The sequence below is a fragment of the Cylas formicarius genome, unplaced genomic scaffold (assembly GCF_029955315.1).
Source record: "Cylas formicarius isolate icCylForm1 unplaced genomic scaffold, icCylForm1.1 PGA_scaffold_3__17_contigs__length_32017465, whole genome shotgun sequence".
In the NCBI taxonomy this organism is placed as follows: Eukaryota; Metazoa; Arthropoda; class Insecta; order Coleoptera; family Brentidae; genus Cylas; species Cylas formicarius.
Window position 1 is genome coordinate 21,917,577 of NW_026844326.1, and position 15,893 is coordinate 21,933,469.

General features: G+C 33.9%; 1 protein-coding gene across 3 annotated transcripts in view; it reads right to left on the reverse strand.

Annotated features, from left to right (window-relative positions):
• Positions 1-15,893, reverse strand: part of LOC132699664 (serine/arginine repetitive matrix protein 1) — a 75,193-nt gene that overhangs the window by 39,537 nt on the left and 19,763 nt on the right. Inside the window, exon 2 of one of the 3 annotated variants that reach the window (XM_060666507.1) lies at positions 14,658-14,780. In XM_060666507.1, the coding sequence (XP_060522490.1) occupies positions 14,658-14,747 (90 nt within the window). In that variant the 5' untranslated portion in view covers positions 14,748-14,780. Of the gene's footprint in view, positions 1-2,855; positions 3,442-14,657; positions 14,781-15,893 lie in introns of those variants that run through there. The other 2 variants (XM_060666505.1, XM_060666508.1) reach the window with 2 other exon arrangements.

Sequence of the window (15,893 nt, forward strand, 5' to 3'; positions counted from 1 at the left end):
GCCTGTACGCTTTCTAGATGTTTTAGACAAATGATGTACAGATTGAAATCTCGATAACAGTTCAGAGGAATGCATAAAACGTGCGAAATATATAAATAATAAGTTACGAGAAAAATATTTTGTATAATTCCGTATTTATAAATACCGATGGAATTACTTTGTTCTTGTGCGCTGTTTCTATTAACGCAACTAGCCGGATAGCTTGTATATTGGATCAGTGTTAGGTTTTAAGGCTCTAACTTTAAGCTGACTTTTCGGCTGACCACAAGAAGAAAAACTGTCTAACCAACGTTGTATTCCAAATCTATTATTAGACAATTCCCTACTAATAAAGGAAATTATTACTGTTAAACTACTTTATCTAAGTATAGGAGAGCATGTTATACCATTCGATAGAGTTTTTTATTAGCTAATCAATCGTTCTGCGTATATATTAAAATAAAATTAACAATGTACATGTGAAAATATTTTTCAATGTAGAGTACGGCAGAGAGACCCCACCAAAATTTGTCGGTAACAGTACCCTAGATATTCCTAATAGGTCATTGAGCATGGAATGCCCTGTATAATCTATTAATGCTATAGCTTCGAGGAAAGCTGTTAGGCTGCCAATGTTTTGAAAATTGCTGTTGAAAATGTTTTTAAAGAAATTATCAATTTTTTCATGTACGGTAAAGCAATGGGAACCGAGATTCTTCAAAGCTTCGCAAGGATAGATATTCAGAAACCGTAAAACCGAAATGTCTACGTATAAGTACATCGATTTATAAAACAATAGCAGAAGGTAAATTTGTTTATTAAAAAAACTAGAATATTGGGTATCGTTTCGAGTGTAAAATTTCATCTGGTAGGAGTATTCGGTTTCCGTCTAAAAAATGTTGAATCATTTTAGACAAGCTCCGATGGGTTCCCGCGAGGTTCGTGAATATGGGTTCTTTTTCTCAATTTATTTACACGGAATAGGCAAGGCCGTTTCAATTAATTTTTTTTTAAACGCTAGCGACATGATTACCGACGACATTTTTAAAGCATGGGCGGCACATGAAGTAGTACTTATTTTAAAGTTTGATGATGATGACGATTATTGAGTGGGAAAATGATCAGAAAGTGGGAAGCCAGTCAACAAAATTATACATATAAAAAATTAAATAAAAATAGTTAGCACAATCCAAAAATGAATGCAATTTAAAACAGAGGTGGTGAAAAACCGAATTTGCTCAATCAATTATTTTGTTAACGCGAGCTTTTACTTTTTTGTGCCTGCCAAATCGGCCGCTAAATAGGTAACCATAGTTTTCACAGCAAAATGGCTTCGCCGGCATTCGAGACCGCGATTTTTTAAATAAATTCAAGATTTTATTACGGTCGTATTTATTACCACTGCAGCGTAATTTAATTATTCTGTTATTACCGTTACATATAGTACCTAACTATTATGTAAAAAGGTCGTTATGTCTCGTACCTTTCGTAACGGCGGTACTATTATTAAATTAAGGTTACCGAAGCAAAAACAAATTTACCCAATACGTACGAATAATTTGTATTGTAACGGTTTTGCGTTTTTTAAGTAGTTTCCAGATACTATGGGGGTCTTTGCTATATGCGGGCAGTAAGTTCTATGGATATTCTAAAAAAAATCCTTTTTTAAAAAATTTTGGTAAAATTTTTTGGGGTTTTAAAAATAAGTATAAAACGGAACAGTTTATTGGGAACTACTGTGTGTTAAAGAATAAAACATGATATTTTGCTTCCAATTTTTTTTTAAGATTTTAATATTTTTAATATAATAATATTTTTAATAACAGTTAAATCAGTATATACAGAATTTTTTGGAAAAATCTAATCTATTTACGGCCAGAAACATAGTGATGGTTAAAAAATAGCTAAGTTAGACTCAAAACAAATGTTTTCCTTCTTTCATATCCATATCTACCTATTAAGAAATAAAAATACAGAAATATTGAAATAAATATTTTATCACACTACTATCTTTTTGTATATATGTATTTTTTTAAATTCCGAATGGCTTCCGAAAACTTAATTGGATAGTTGGATAGTTGATAGCCATTATTTTATCCCCCTTTTGGAAGTCAATTATTCTCTTTGATAAATATGAATTGAATGAGGTTTTTAGTAATATTATTATTATATTTAAACTCTAGTGATGTAGAGATTAAATAAATACAATAGAAAATTATATATAAGTGAAGAAAATAGTTGACATGTTTATCATTTTTGAGGTTGGAACCAAAATGTTCTGGTTCATTCATTCGTTGCATTTTAATATTTTTGAGTATAACACACCCATGTGATCCCGAATTTCGGAACGTTAGTGACTGTAGCGCTGATGAAACAATTGGTTCAAGTACTAAAAAAGGAACGTAGTATTTGGGGGTACAATTGGATTTAGAAATGGAAATTATAGTATCTGTCAGGTACTAGAGAATAATTATGTAAAAACAGGTTCTTGAGAGAAGATGCTTTTTTTCCTAACTTAAGGTTACATTGTGTGCAATTTAAAGTCCGAATGACAGTATTTCTATATAAATTTAGTTTTAGGTAGGAAAAAACATCATGATATTGGCGTACCGGAATGTGACATAGCCTGCCACGACATATTTTGAACAAGGACAACGAGACTTTAACATACCACCACTAGAAATTCAGCAGCCGCGAAAAAAGCGGGAAAAGCATAAGGATTAAAATCTTCACCTACATATCTAGTTCAATAAGGATTTTTTAGACCTTCGTCGGCTTACTTTCCCACATTGCTTGGTGATGGCGGCATTTAGTAGGAAGCAAGCTCATTTTAGTGGTGTTTTTTTTGTTTAAATTGGGTTTAAACATCCACTCACATTAATGACGTCTCCCAGATGTTGTTCGAAATTCTGAATGACGCTCTTTTGGAGGCCGTTCACGTATTCTAACTCGGAAAGCAATCGATTGAGCATCCTTTTCTCGCGCTCCAGACACTCGATTTCCTTTTTCGAAATTTTCAAATCTTCCTTGCCGTTTTCCCAGGCGCGTTTGCACCCGTCGCACAACCAAAACAAATTCTGACACTGTTGGATCGCTTTGTGCCAAGAGTCCTTGATCGACGCGCAAGCAATATGAAACCGATTTTTGCAAATTTCGCATCGGATCGATTTCGAATTCTGCGCCATGTTGTGCGTGCAACCGCCGCAGACGTTTCCGGGCGCCATTTTCGATTTCAAATTTTGCAAAATTTGAAAAATTTTCGCAGCGCGTTTTTCGAAATCGCCTCCGAATTGTGTAATCTGCATTCCTGAATTTTTCGAAATCACTAGCACCCGGATTAACCACGACGGTCGTACCGCGCGCACCAATCATTTAAAAAGTCGCGGAATACGTTGCAGCCAGCGCCATTGCACTTGTTGCTCGATTGTTTATTTCGCGACGCTCGTTTGTTTTTTGCTACGCCGCACTATTACTATCCTACCGCCGCGGTGTCCGCTGCATCGGTCGCCATTCAGTACCGCCGTGCGTTTACTACGTTAGGCGGTGGTAGTACCGTCGATTAAATTGGAACTCCGGTTGATTTTTTTCGTGCCGTAAATTTTCCGCAATAAGGTCAAACGCGAAGCCATTGTTTTCGTTCGATTTTCGATGGGGATTGCAAGTTGCGGAATTTCAAACGCCCTCGATCACTTAGAATCTGCGTCTTGCCAGTCAGTCGAAGAGAATGCGAGATGATGAAAAACTATGTCAAAAAACAAAAGAAAATAAAAATTTTCGAAAAAGCCTTAAAAGTTTGGTTAGTTTCCTTTTTTACTAAAAATTATATAATATCCAATTGCCAGTTTGGTTTTACTGATAACAAGTCAACCATTGCTATGCTGTTGTCAATATATATATATATATATATATATATATATATATATATATATATATATATATATATATATATATATATATATATATATATATATATATATATATATATATATATATATATATATATATATATATATATATATATATATATATATATATATATATATATATATATATATATATATATATATATATATATATATATATATATATATATATATATATATATATATATATATATATATATATATATATAGATGATTAGATAATTTAAGACCATGCGCTCATTGACTTAGCAAAAGCATTCGATACTGTAAGCCACCCGCGCCTACTAAACTATATTCAGCTGGTATAAGAGGACCTGCTCACTTACTAATTGAAAGTTACCTGAAAAATCGATAACAAATGGTAAAGATTAATAACTGTTTCAGTAAGCCGAGAAGTGTGACCTATGGAATTCCACAGGGTACAGTCCTAGGACCCATATTTTTCCTTATATACATAACTTGCTATTGATGTTTCCGGTAAAATCATCTCTTTTGCTGGTGATACAGTTTTGTTTGTTGAAGGTAACAATTGGGACGGAGTCACAGTCACAGTGGCTTGACAAACTAACCAAAACTAACAATCAACTTGAATAAAACAAATTATAATGATCGACTACCTACAAACAATAAACTTGCTATAAGATTATTGCTTAGAAATAGTTGCTGGTTTTTACATAGAGCTGAGCAGTTTACCTACCTAGGAATTCATATTGACTCAAATCTAAAGTGGAACTTCCATATCGAACAGTTAGTGAAAAAGTTAAGATAATTTATGTATTTATTCCGGCAACTTAAGTTAAGTTAAATCAGCGATATCCATTTCACTTAATTTTTACTCAATTTCAAATATTTCACATAAAAAATGTATATTATAAATTATCCCTTTTGTTCTTAATAAAAAATAACTTACTGGTTAATTCAAAAACGTATTAAACTTGGAGAAAATTTAATTTTACAAAAAATGCATTTATCTATTGGAAGTGGCTTAGTGATGCTAAATTGTAAACTAAATTTCTAAGTGGATATTTATTATAAGTAAAATTCACGGATTCATTAATGTTTGGTTACTATACAAAACCCTTCCTTTTTTTTTTGGTCGAATATAATGCCTTTTTTTCATATGGTATAATAGATGGGAAACATAGTTAAATTAATCTGCGTTATGTTCAAGGATGGTTGTTAACTTTTTAACCTAGTATACCTTGAATATAAGTGTTTTTTGTATTAATATTTATTTAATGTTTACATTAAAATAAGTTGTTAAATTTTGTATTTTAAATAAATATTATTATTATTATTATAACGCCCTCGGGGCGTTAATTTAGCAAATGGAAACCCAGAATTACCATCAAGGAATGCGTTTGGAACGATAAACTATAAGCCTTTTCACAGGAAAAATAAGAAGGCTCCACACTAAATTCTCATATCTTAATGATTTTCTAAATAGCGAAACACTTAATAATATTATACCACCAAACTAACCAAAACTATCAACCATGCAAGAATAGTTAATTAAAATAATTTTGGGTGGAACTAAAATTATTTTACAACAGTTACCCATAAAACTAAACTAAAATATATGAAACGTGAGAATTGCCTAGAGACTAGCTGATTTCCACATTTATTCCCCTTCCTAAGAAGGCAAATGCTACTAGGTGCTCTGATTGTCGAATTAAAAGTCTGATGAGTCAAGTACTGCAAATCCTTCTTAATGTCATCCACTCTCGTATATACAGAAAGCTCAAAGAAAGTATCACCAAATATGTTCAGTACTTACTTCGAAATACTGTTTAGACAAGCGCTTAGTGAAACAGAGGAAGGCATTAAGATCAACGGAGAAATGATCAATGATTTGAGATATACGGAGTTCTTATAGCAGATAGTGCTGATGGATTGCAGAGGTTGACAGACCGTGTAGTGGAGGCATGTGATATATATGGATGAGGCTCAACTGCAGGAAGACCAAAATTCTTGTAGTTAGTAAAAACGATGAGGCACAATACCACCAGTTTAGGATCAACAATGAAATCTTGGAAACAACAGATAAAATAACGTACTTGAACAAGGAATGGGATCATATACGGGAGATCAAATGCCATATAGAAAAAGCCAGAACCGTTTTTAACTGCCTCAGAAAAGTCCTATGTAATATGCACCTATACGGAGTGGAAGTCTGAACTTTGACAGATGCTACATCTATGCGCTTGGAATCCCTTGAAATGTGATGCTATCGCCGCATACTCAAGATATCATACTCCTATCATGTCACAAACCACACTGTGATCCAGCGAATTCAAAAGGTGTCATACATAATATGAAAGTGAGGAAGATGGGGTACCTTGCGCATGTGATGCGTAATGAGAGATATCAATTTATCCAACTAATATTGCACGACGAACATCGTGGATGAAAAATATCAGACAGTGGACGGAAATGATGATTGTACGTCCATTTATTCGGGGCGGCTGTCAAGAAACTTGTATGTACATCCATAGAGGAAAGGCACTAGAATAAGGAGGCTCGTTCAATAAGCGAAAAATTTAATATTAATTAATTGAAATAAAAACGAATAAACGATCTTTAAACGAACCTAATATTATGATCTAATTAATGCTATTGAAGAGCTACATTTCTAAAATTAGTCTAATTTTTATTTTGATTTTGTAGTAAAATATTCTAAAAAAATTCTTAGTGACTAGATTACGCATTGTTTTGATAAAACCACTTAGGATCTAGCCTAGTCTTAAATATGGTACGAATATTTTATAATTAACATACTATTATTTAATAAATTATTATTTAAATAAAAGAGCCAGTCACACATGCGAGACTTCTGACATATGCCTTTTTGTCACAAAAGCTTAGAAATAACAGTTTCAATCACACTTTATCTCACATCGCCACGAAACTTGCAAACTTTTTTTGACTGACGTCGCCTATGCATGAACTTCCTGCTATACTTTGTTCCCCGACTACAATACTTTTTATTATTTAAGCAATTGATTGCGTTAAAAGTTGGCAATATCTTTCAATTTTGAAATTTCAATTAGAGAATAGAAACCATTCTTCTTCTTCTTAAAAAACAACATCCGTTACGGATGTTGGCGATCATCACGGCAATTTTTATCTTGTCAGCAGCAATATGGAAAAGTTGTGGTATTGTCTTATTAAACCAGGATCTAAAATTCTTCAACCAGGACGTTCGTCTTCTTCCTGTACCTCTTTTTCCAAAAATTTTTCCCTGCAGGATGGATTAAAGCAAGGTGTATCTTGGTTCGTTTCTCATTATGTGGCCGAAGTACTGTAGCTTGCGTATTTTGATGGTGTTGATTATTTCACTATCTTTTTTCATTCATCGAAGTACTTCTTCATTAGTAACACGATCACATTTCGAACGCTTCTAACTTGCTATACATATCTTCATTTACGGTCCATGATTCATGGACGGTAAGAAACCGTTGTTTTACAAAAATTGCATTTCTTTGCACATTTCTTTAAAAATTAAATTTAGAACACCAACGACTAAATATCAGGTTAATAGGATTATTAACACAGCTTGTTACAATGAAATAATAGATGTAAATAGAAAAATAATAAAAACAATGCTGTCCCACTTAAAAAAAAAGAAGCTAAAGTAAAAACTCTTAGCTATATCCTGTCGAAACCAAATTTAATGCTTTAGTTAGAAACATATGCTACATAACACGCGATAATATTATGAAAAAAATATAAAACGGGATAACTTAATTCAAACGAACCTCACTTAGATATTTTATCGAATGCATCGATCTAAAACTACCTGGCTATATGCTTGACAAGTGTGTCGATACACTAGTGGCACCGATCAGGCGAGCAACAATTTAGATCGGCATATCTTAATTAATAATCTACTTTACCAAATGATAAGTATCAATTTCGGCAATCAAGAAATAACATTGGGTAATCGTAAAATAAGTAGTAGCGACAAAATGTCGTTTTGGATTTGATTACGGGCTTGAATTTTTTGCAGCCCCGTAATTTTTTCATTCAAATACTGCTGTGACCATTTAAAAGGTTAAAATTCTCTAGACGTTTCGAGACAATATACAATAGTGAGATCAAAGCCTTACGCAATCTGCGTATACTTTCTTTTTCTTATTATTTAAATTATGTGGGAACCGGTGTTCGGTGTAGTCCTGTTAAAATTGTCGTAGCCTAGTGAGCATTGTCAAGAGCTATGTTGGTTGTGCAAAGCTAGCTACAGCGTGCTAGGACAAACATAGATTTCTTCATTGCAATAAAACTTCGCCACCACGAAGTATATATATGGATACACCGGTAGGAATTTCAATTTGTCAACCATTTAGGGCGTCACTACTACAAATTTAATTTCTTAAGTATAGGCTAACTCTACCTAATTATCGCTTATGATATTAATTAGAAAACCAAACAATACAATTTCCGACTGTGGCGCTTGTAATATTATTCATTTATGGACCATTAAGCATTACGGAACACAGACAAATTGTATAATGGCCATTTTTTTGCGACTGTTATTGCGAAAAATTGCATTGTGCTGTGATGCGGGATACGGAACTGGGTCAAAAGTGGTTGGTGACATATATAACTTGAGATGTAATAGGTAAAGCGCAAAAAAAAAAATTACAAACATATCCAAATGACTTATGCCACGATATTTCTCCAAAAATTCCCCAATTCATTTTTTTGCCATTAATTCCCAAGTTAGAGACTTGAAACTTTGCAGTTTTATGTATATGCTATCATTTTTTAGATTGTTGTATCGATACCGTTTCAGGTTGGAATTTGAAAAAGTTACAAGATTGCAAATTGGAAGCCTGGATGGATGGATGGATTTAGGATTTAAAAATTGTCGATGTTGTGATTGGATGATTTTGTGGAGTGTTTTTGTTTTAGTCTGATGATGTCGTTGAGCGCAGATTTAGAGAATTTTCCATTTTAGATCATAAAGTGTGTTACTTGCTGCGTGCTTTGTTAGCTAGATCTCTAATAACTGTTTCTTTTGGGGTTTTTGCTTAAAATTCAGTGCCCGTCTCACACTAACCCTCCAATGCAAAATTTTACCTCGAAATTTGTGACGAACAAGCGGGTCAAAGTGTGGTGGTGAGAAGGTCAAAAATAATAAAAGAGGTAATTGCGACTGAGCGAATGGTGCAGAGGGGTGCAGATAGTCCGAATTGACGTACATTGACATCGACATTGACATCGATACAAATTTCAACTTTGCTAGAGCAACGTGGGTAAAAAAAAAACTAAAATGCAAATTTTCGATAGAAGCCCATATTTCGCGAATGGGCCGAAATTTGGAAACTGTCTCATGGTGGTACCATTAATATATGTAATTTACAATCATGGGAGGCTGAATTCTATGTTATATGCTTTGGTCCTTCGTCTAAAGCTCTATAGCCAGCTCAGCGATGACAGATATCTCATCTAAAGCAAAAAGGCAAAACCTGAATTGATTGATTTGACATTGAATATGACATCTTGATCGATATGGTGATATACGGGGTTGTTGCCTCGTTCTGAGAACTAAATGGAGACGATATTTCTATTGAGATTTCCCGAATCGCCGAGTATCGCATTCCCAGGTAAATTGGACATCACAATCGCGTAATAATTTATTATGAAATACATATTATTATTAAATAATGATAAGTATTACTCTACAATTTCAAGATGTTATTAAAAACATTTTGATCGAATTTGTCTAGTCAATTAAGAAGTGGTCAATTGACCAGCCCAACACTGAAGATAGGTACATCACTATTTTAACCACAAAACTAAATAATTACGGCGGACATCAGGAACATGGGGTTATTACAGATACTAACTTTTACTTTTTAGAAGGAGCGAATATTTATTTATAATTATGGTTATTAAAAACATAGACCCTTGCAATTTAAAAAAAAACAATCTTAACAAGTAGTTCACACTGATGATAACAAATGTCTATAATTGCTTTAGTATTATAATACTGATAATAGGCGAGGGTGTGTTCCACGCTTCTTTTCAAACTAAAGTCGGATTCTTTTAGCGTCATCAATTGTAAGTGCTCTGAGAACTAAACTGTTAATAAAATATACCTCCTTAATACTTCTGGGGCTACTATACGAAAGTTTCCACATCATGAATCGAAATAGGGAATGCGATTTTTTTTGACGCGACGCTCTGAAATATTTTACAATGGGATCAGGTAATAACGCAACCGAACGTAAACAGCGAGGCGTTTCCCAGTCTAACCTTTTAGTTTTCGAAAAAAAATCCGAATAAACAACGTACAGAATAATGCTCTCGCGTGGGCTAAAAGAGATCGCATCGTCCATAGAAGGCTAAAAGGGCCTGAAAAGGTTCAGACCGAGGCGAGGCCGGAATGCACACTTTCCGTTTCTACGGCCGAGAGACGCCGCCGGCACAGGGTTGTAACGAAATTTTTAATACCATCGATTGCCGTGACGAAGCTCCTAGCTCACAAATTCGCTATATACTATAAATTCAGGAAAAAAATAAAATAGAAATAGACTATTTCAAAACGGCCTTAGGCTTAGTATCATAGTACGCTCTCTAGTGCGGTTCGAAATATTTTTAGCGTTATCGAATTTGAACGTAGAACGAGCCAAATACGGTGCTGCATGGTTAAAAGTAACAACTGAAAGTATACGGTTGGATCGTGAGAAACTGAACCAGCGGAATATCTACGATGGTCTGCACTAGTAATAAAAGTGAATTGGAATTTGTTTACTCGTTTAAGTGTTTTGTAATCAACATTTTAGTGGTAAGTTATGTCAATATGTGTTGAGAACAGCCTTGTTGTTGGGTTTTATTACAAATTGCGTATAAATATTTATACGGGCTTTAATGCTGAATTGTGGTTTCGCTGCGTGGATATGCAATTAAGTATTTTGTCCTTAAACTGTGGCAGTTAGTATAGAATGCGTGGGCGTGGGAACCTCCGATATGCTTATAATAGAAAAACTAACATGCGTCGTTAAACTTTAATTCCCTTCGAAATTGTCTCCTTGGTTATTTATATCCTTTTCAAATGTTAACAATTTCCTAACTTCGAAGCAATTTGTGTCATACCTCATAACGCTGTAGCGTTGACGTTCTGATTTGTTCTGCAAAAGAACCACAGATATAGACAGGAGCCCCCATCAATATATCCAGGACATAAAAATTATGAATTAGAGATTTATGAACTACTTGGACTTAAAATTTATATGAGACAGGTACTGTTGGGTATGGTGAATTGACCGTCAATTGACCACTTCTACATTGACTAATCACAAAATATTTTAAATAACACCTTGCAATTGTATATTGCAATTGTTATAAGTATTTTATAATAATTATTATGCGTTTGTGATATCCAATTTACCTGTAACCCTCTTCAAGGCATATCCGAATACTATTCTTAGCGATTCCAATAAAAATATCGACAAATAAATATAAATTTTATGGTATTTTAAAAATTATTTCGGTCAATTGTCACAGAAAATTTGACCGGTCAATTCCGCAACCCTAGAGACAAGTGACCATCATCTGGGAGCATTTGGAATGTTTGTTTATTCTTCTTCTTAAGGTGACTATTCGTTTCGAATGCTGGCTATTAGCATGGTTATTCTAATCTTGTCGATTGCTGCTTTGAAAACTCCTGTGGTTTCAAAAGTTCTGTGGTTGTGGAATCATGAGATTCTCCTCCGTCCTGGGCCTCCTTTCCAAAGACCTTACCCTGCAAAATAAGCTGCAATAGACCGTATCGCTGTTCGTTGCGCATAAGGTGGCTTAAATACTCCAGTTTCCGCTTCTTTACGTTGTTCTGTGAAGAACCTCATCGTTGGTGGTTCTATCAACCCAGGAAATTTTCAGGATACGTTTATAGCATCACATCGTAAAAGCCTCTAGTTTCTTCATGGACGCCTCAACGGTTCAACTCCATAAAGGAGAAACGTAAACACGTAGCACCGGAGCAGATGGATTTTAGTTTTTAGTGGCAGAGAGTGACTTTTAAAAATGTTGTTCATTTTGGTAAATGCTGATTTGGCCTTTTCTATCCTCTGTCTGATTTCAACTGAATGATCCCATCTGTCATTAACATTCGTTCCAAGTTCCATTCGTAGCTTGAGACGCGAATTATTGGTTGTTGATTAACCATTAGTTGTCCCGGTGGTGTATTATTCTTGCTGATTACCATATATTTCGTTTTTTTTTATGTTAAAGTCAAGACCATACTCTTTGCTGGAGTCTGCGATAAGTGTAATTAGCGCCTGCAGACCATCCAAGCTATGCGAGAAAATGATAGTATAATCTGGGTACCTGTGGTTTATGAGTAGTCCCTCATCCACGTCATCCAAGGACAGATTCATAACGTATTCTGAATAGACGTTAAAAAGTAAAGGGGATAGTATACATCCCTGTCGAACCCCTCTCTCTATCTTTATTTCCTCCATCAACTGGTTTTCGATTTTGACAGCTGCTGTTTGATTATAATATATGTATGAAATCGATTTTTGCGAAAGCTTACGCGCTCCTCACTAACCTCGAGATATCGGTAACGGTAGGTCCTACAGGACCGCCATTGGTACAGAACAAATCAGCGTAAAAAAAAATGTCTGTCCGTTCTCCGTTCTCCGTGTCTCTGTTACCGAACATTTTCGACGATAACTTCCAAACGGTTTGAGCTAGACGATTCAAATTTTGCTCCTGTTTAACAGTCCACGGGGTGCACAAGATATATAGAACTGGCCGGGTTCGAACTTCTCTTTTTCGCTGTATTTTGGACATTGCTATGAAATACGATAAGTGTCCGAAATTTGAAGCTATGGGCTTCAAATTTGGCACATATATGCAGGGGGGAGGGCTGGGGAGTCGGGAAATATTTTCTTAAAATTAAAATTCGCGTTTGCAAGGATCGAAAAAAAATATCATTTTGTGAAGGTTCACGAGATAAATTCTATAAATCCTTATTCTTCATAATTTTCAAAAATGTACAGGGTAATGTAAAATTGGTGTAACCTTATAATGATAAACTAACCATATAGACAGCTAAAACATTTGTATTTAAGGTTCTTACCTATTCAAGATGTGTCTTAAATTAGCAGCTATCGACTTCCAATTTAGCACAGAGGTAAAGTCCACACGCACATTAAAATTGTTGAAACTCAGCGCCATCGAATATCGTGAAGTATTTTTAATTTTGGTCAAAAATCTAAAAGATTCTAAAAATTGTTCTTTTCCAGAGTAAATTATTTGCCGTAAATCAAAATTCATAAAAAATTTGGCTAATTGGCATAAACAGTATTATAGGAAGCAATGAGAGCTACAATTTTTGCATTTACGGTTTTCGTCTATTACACAAGCTGCTGAAAAAATCCATATGAAAATTGCTATTTCTCGCACTCTAGCTAGACGCGATGACGTCATTTATTATTAGGGGGAATGCATAGTTTCAGAAAAGAATTATTTTCTCGAAAACAATTTACTCTATTGGAAAAATTCATGGACCAGGAGACGTGTGAGATTCAGGGCTACAACCTTTACTTCGAATATTTTTAAAATTATATACTGGGTGATTTGTTTAACCGCAAAAAAAACTAAAAAATCCTAAATATTTTCATTTTTGTTTGAAAATTATTTGCTGTAAATGAAAAACGTAAAAAGATTATTTGGTTTAGGCAGTATGCAGTATGTCAGTTATGCAGGGAGCGCGAGATATTTCAATAAAAATCTGTTATTGATACAAATTTTAATATTTACCAAAGTTTATCATGATTTTTCAATTTTGACAGCCGTGAAAGGCATTTCATACAGGGTGTGCCTATAATAAAACAACATTCATTTTGCGAAAGTTCCGCAGGATCACGATAGAAAAACAATGCGTCACTCTAGGACAAAAAGTCGTGAAGCCTTAAAAGCAATCTTGTTTTGGAATATAAACTATATTACGTATGTGTTTAATATTTGATTTGATTTGAGATGTAATAAGCCTTATGTTTTTTATACCAAGAATAATTGAAATTAAAATTTAAAAGTTAGAAGATACTTTTGACAGAGAATACAAATTTGTTGAATAAAAAAACACTTAAATTGATTCAATGAAACATTTTCGTCCGATTCTCGTTAAATAAAACGTATAAATCAAAACTGCGACTATCGCGCACACATACCCATAAATATTACAAATCCAAAGCTGTGTGACGTGCAAATTAATCGTAGCCATTTATATAAAAAATACAGCATTTCCACTAGACGAGTTTCCCATATTGCAACGTATTGTTAGAACAAGGTCAAAGCTAGATGCACCTACGGCCTTGAAAAATCGCTGTTTCACAATCCCCCCTATACCGCCATATTTAAACGCACACCGGCAAACGCGGATGTCGATCGCAACACAATTATTTAATTAATGAGGCTGAAATAGTGTATTAGGTCACAAGTTCGGTAAATGAGTTTCCTTTGTGTGAAATATCAAATTGATAATTAAATAAATGTAAGAAAATGTTTTTTACAATTGATGTGTTCTTACGTCACCCCATCTTGTAATTCGACTATGTCGGAGCATTCACCATTCTGACAAGAGAGTAGATTAGTTTCTAAAAAAGTAAACTTTATTGGTGGTGCATGCGCCAGGAAAAGGAAGGCTTCAGTGTGCATATCGCTGTTTAGCCCTTCGTAATTCAAAATTTGCGGCTGGTTCAGTCAAAATTTCAAAAATTTTCGAAAAATGGCAAAAGTTACCAGTTCTGTTCCTGGCGGCCTAGGACTTTGGGACCCGAAATGCTTCGTCCTCGAGATTCCATTTTGCAGTAAACTCGCCACTTCCGTCATTATGATTTAACGCATATCCCACAGCACGACACACTGCAACAAATAAATCCACAGTTAAATTACATTTAGAGTATTCCAGATAGGAGACTTAATCGAAAATTTAAAAGAAGGAAAATTTAAAAAGGATTTAAGATGGGCTTAGATTGAAATGTACTTCTATCGATCGTGTCATAAAAAATTTGCGCTTATCGGGTTCTTGGTTTCTTGTGATCGGTGTCCGTATTATACCTATTTGATAATTTTCTTTTTGTTGATATGTATAGAATGCAGAAATTTGTTTAACAACATTTTAAAAAATAATTTCAATTGTTAAAGTTAATTAACAAATTCTCTCAAAAAAAGCAATGAACAGAGAATATAACGACCTACGTTACACAGTTTACAAACTATAAAAACAGAAATGTGCAATATCTAATAACGAAATAATTATATTTTTTAAATACAACAACCTACATATGGCCCTTTTGAGTAGCTCAAGATCTCAATTTAAATACACTAAAGGAATCAAATACCTGACTTATTAATACTTTTTTTAATTTGGTCTTGAAATTTTTTTATATTTTAGTATTTTGAGGTAATATCAAATTGAATCCCAAAAGGCCTAATGAACTGAGTTTATGCAATAATAATAATGATCAGTTCATAATCTTCACTTAATTAAAAAATAGTTGATTTTGGTTAGTTTCTAACTAAATTATTTAGGTTGCAAAAAAAGTTTTGCAGTAGTGCAATCCACCAAAAAAGCGAAAAGACTACGATTTGAAGTAGCAGCAAATTTGACAAGAATTTACTAATAATACAAGGTTCTTAGATAACATAAAGACGAAGTAAAATCTACAACAGAACTAGGCACTGATATTGTTATTTATTAATATCCACCGCTAGACTTTGTAATCCACATTTTCTTTTTTGTCAAAGGTAGTTAATAAGTTCATATTATATCGTATCAATACATACGGCAATTTTGAACTAACTAAACGATATTATTGCTTAAAAAAGAATTGGAAAGTCTCGTATTACGAAAGAAAGTATGTTGGGATAAAATAAATCGGGGTTACCAATGAAAAACCATTTGTCAATGTGTTTTAGATACATTAGCATAGTCCTTATGTCCGCAGGATATTGCGATACTTCCATATAGGTTTT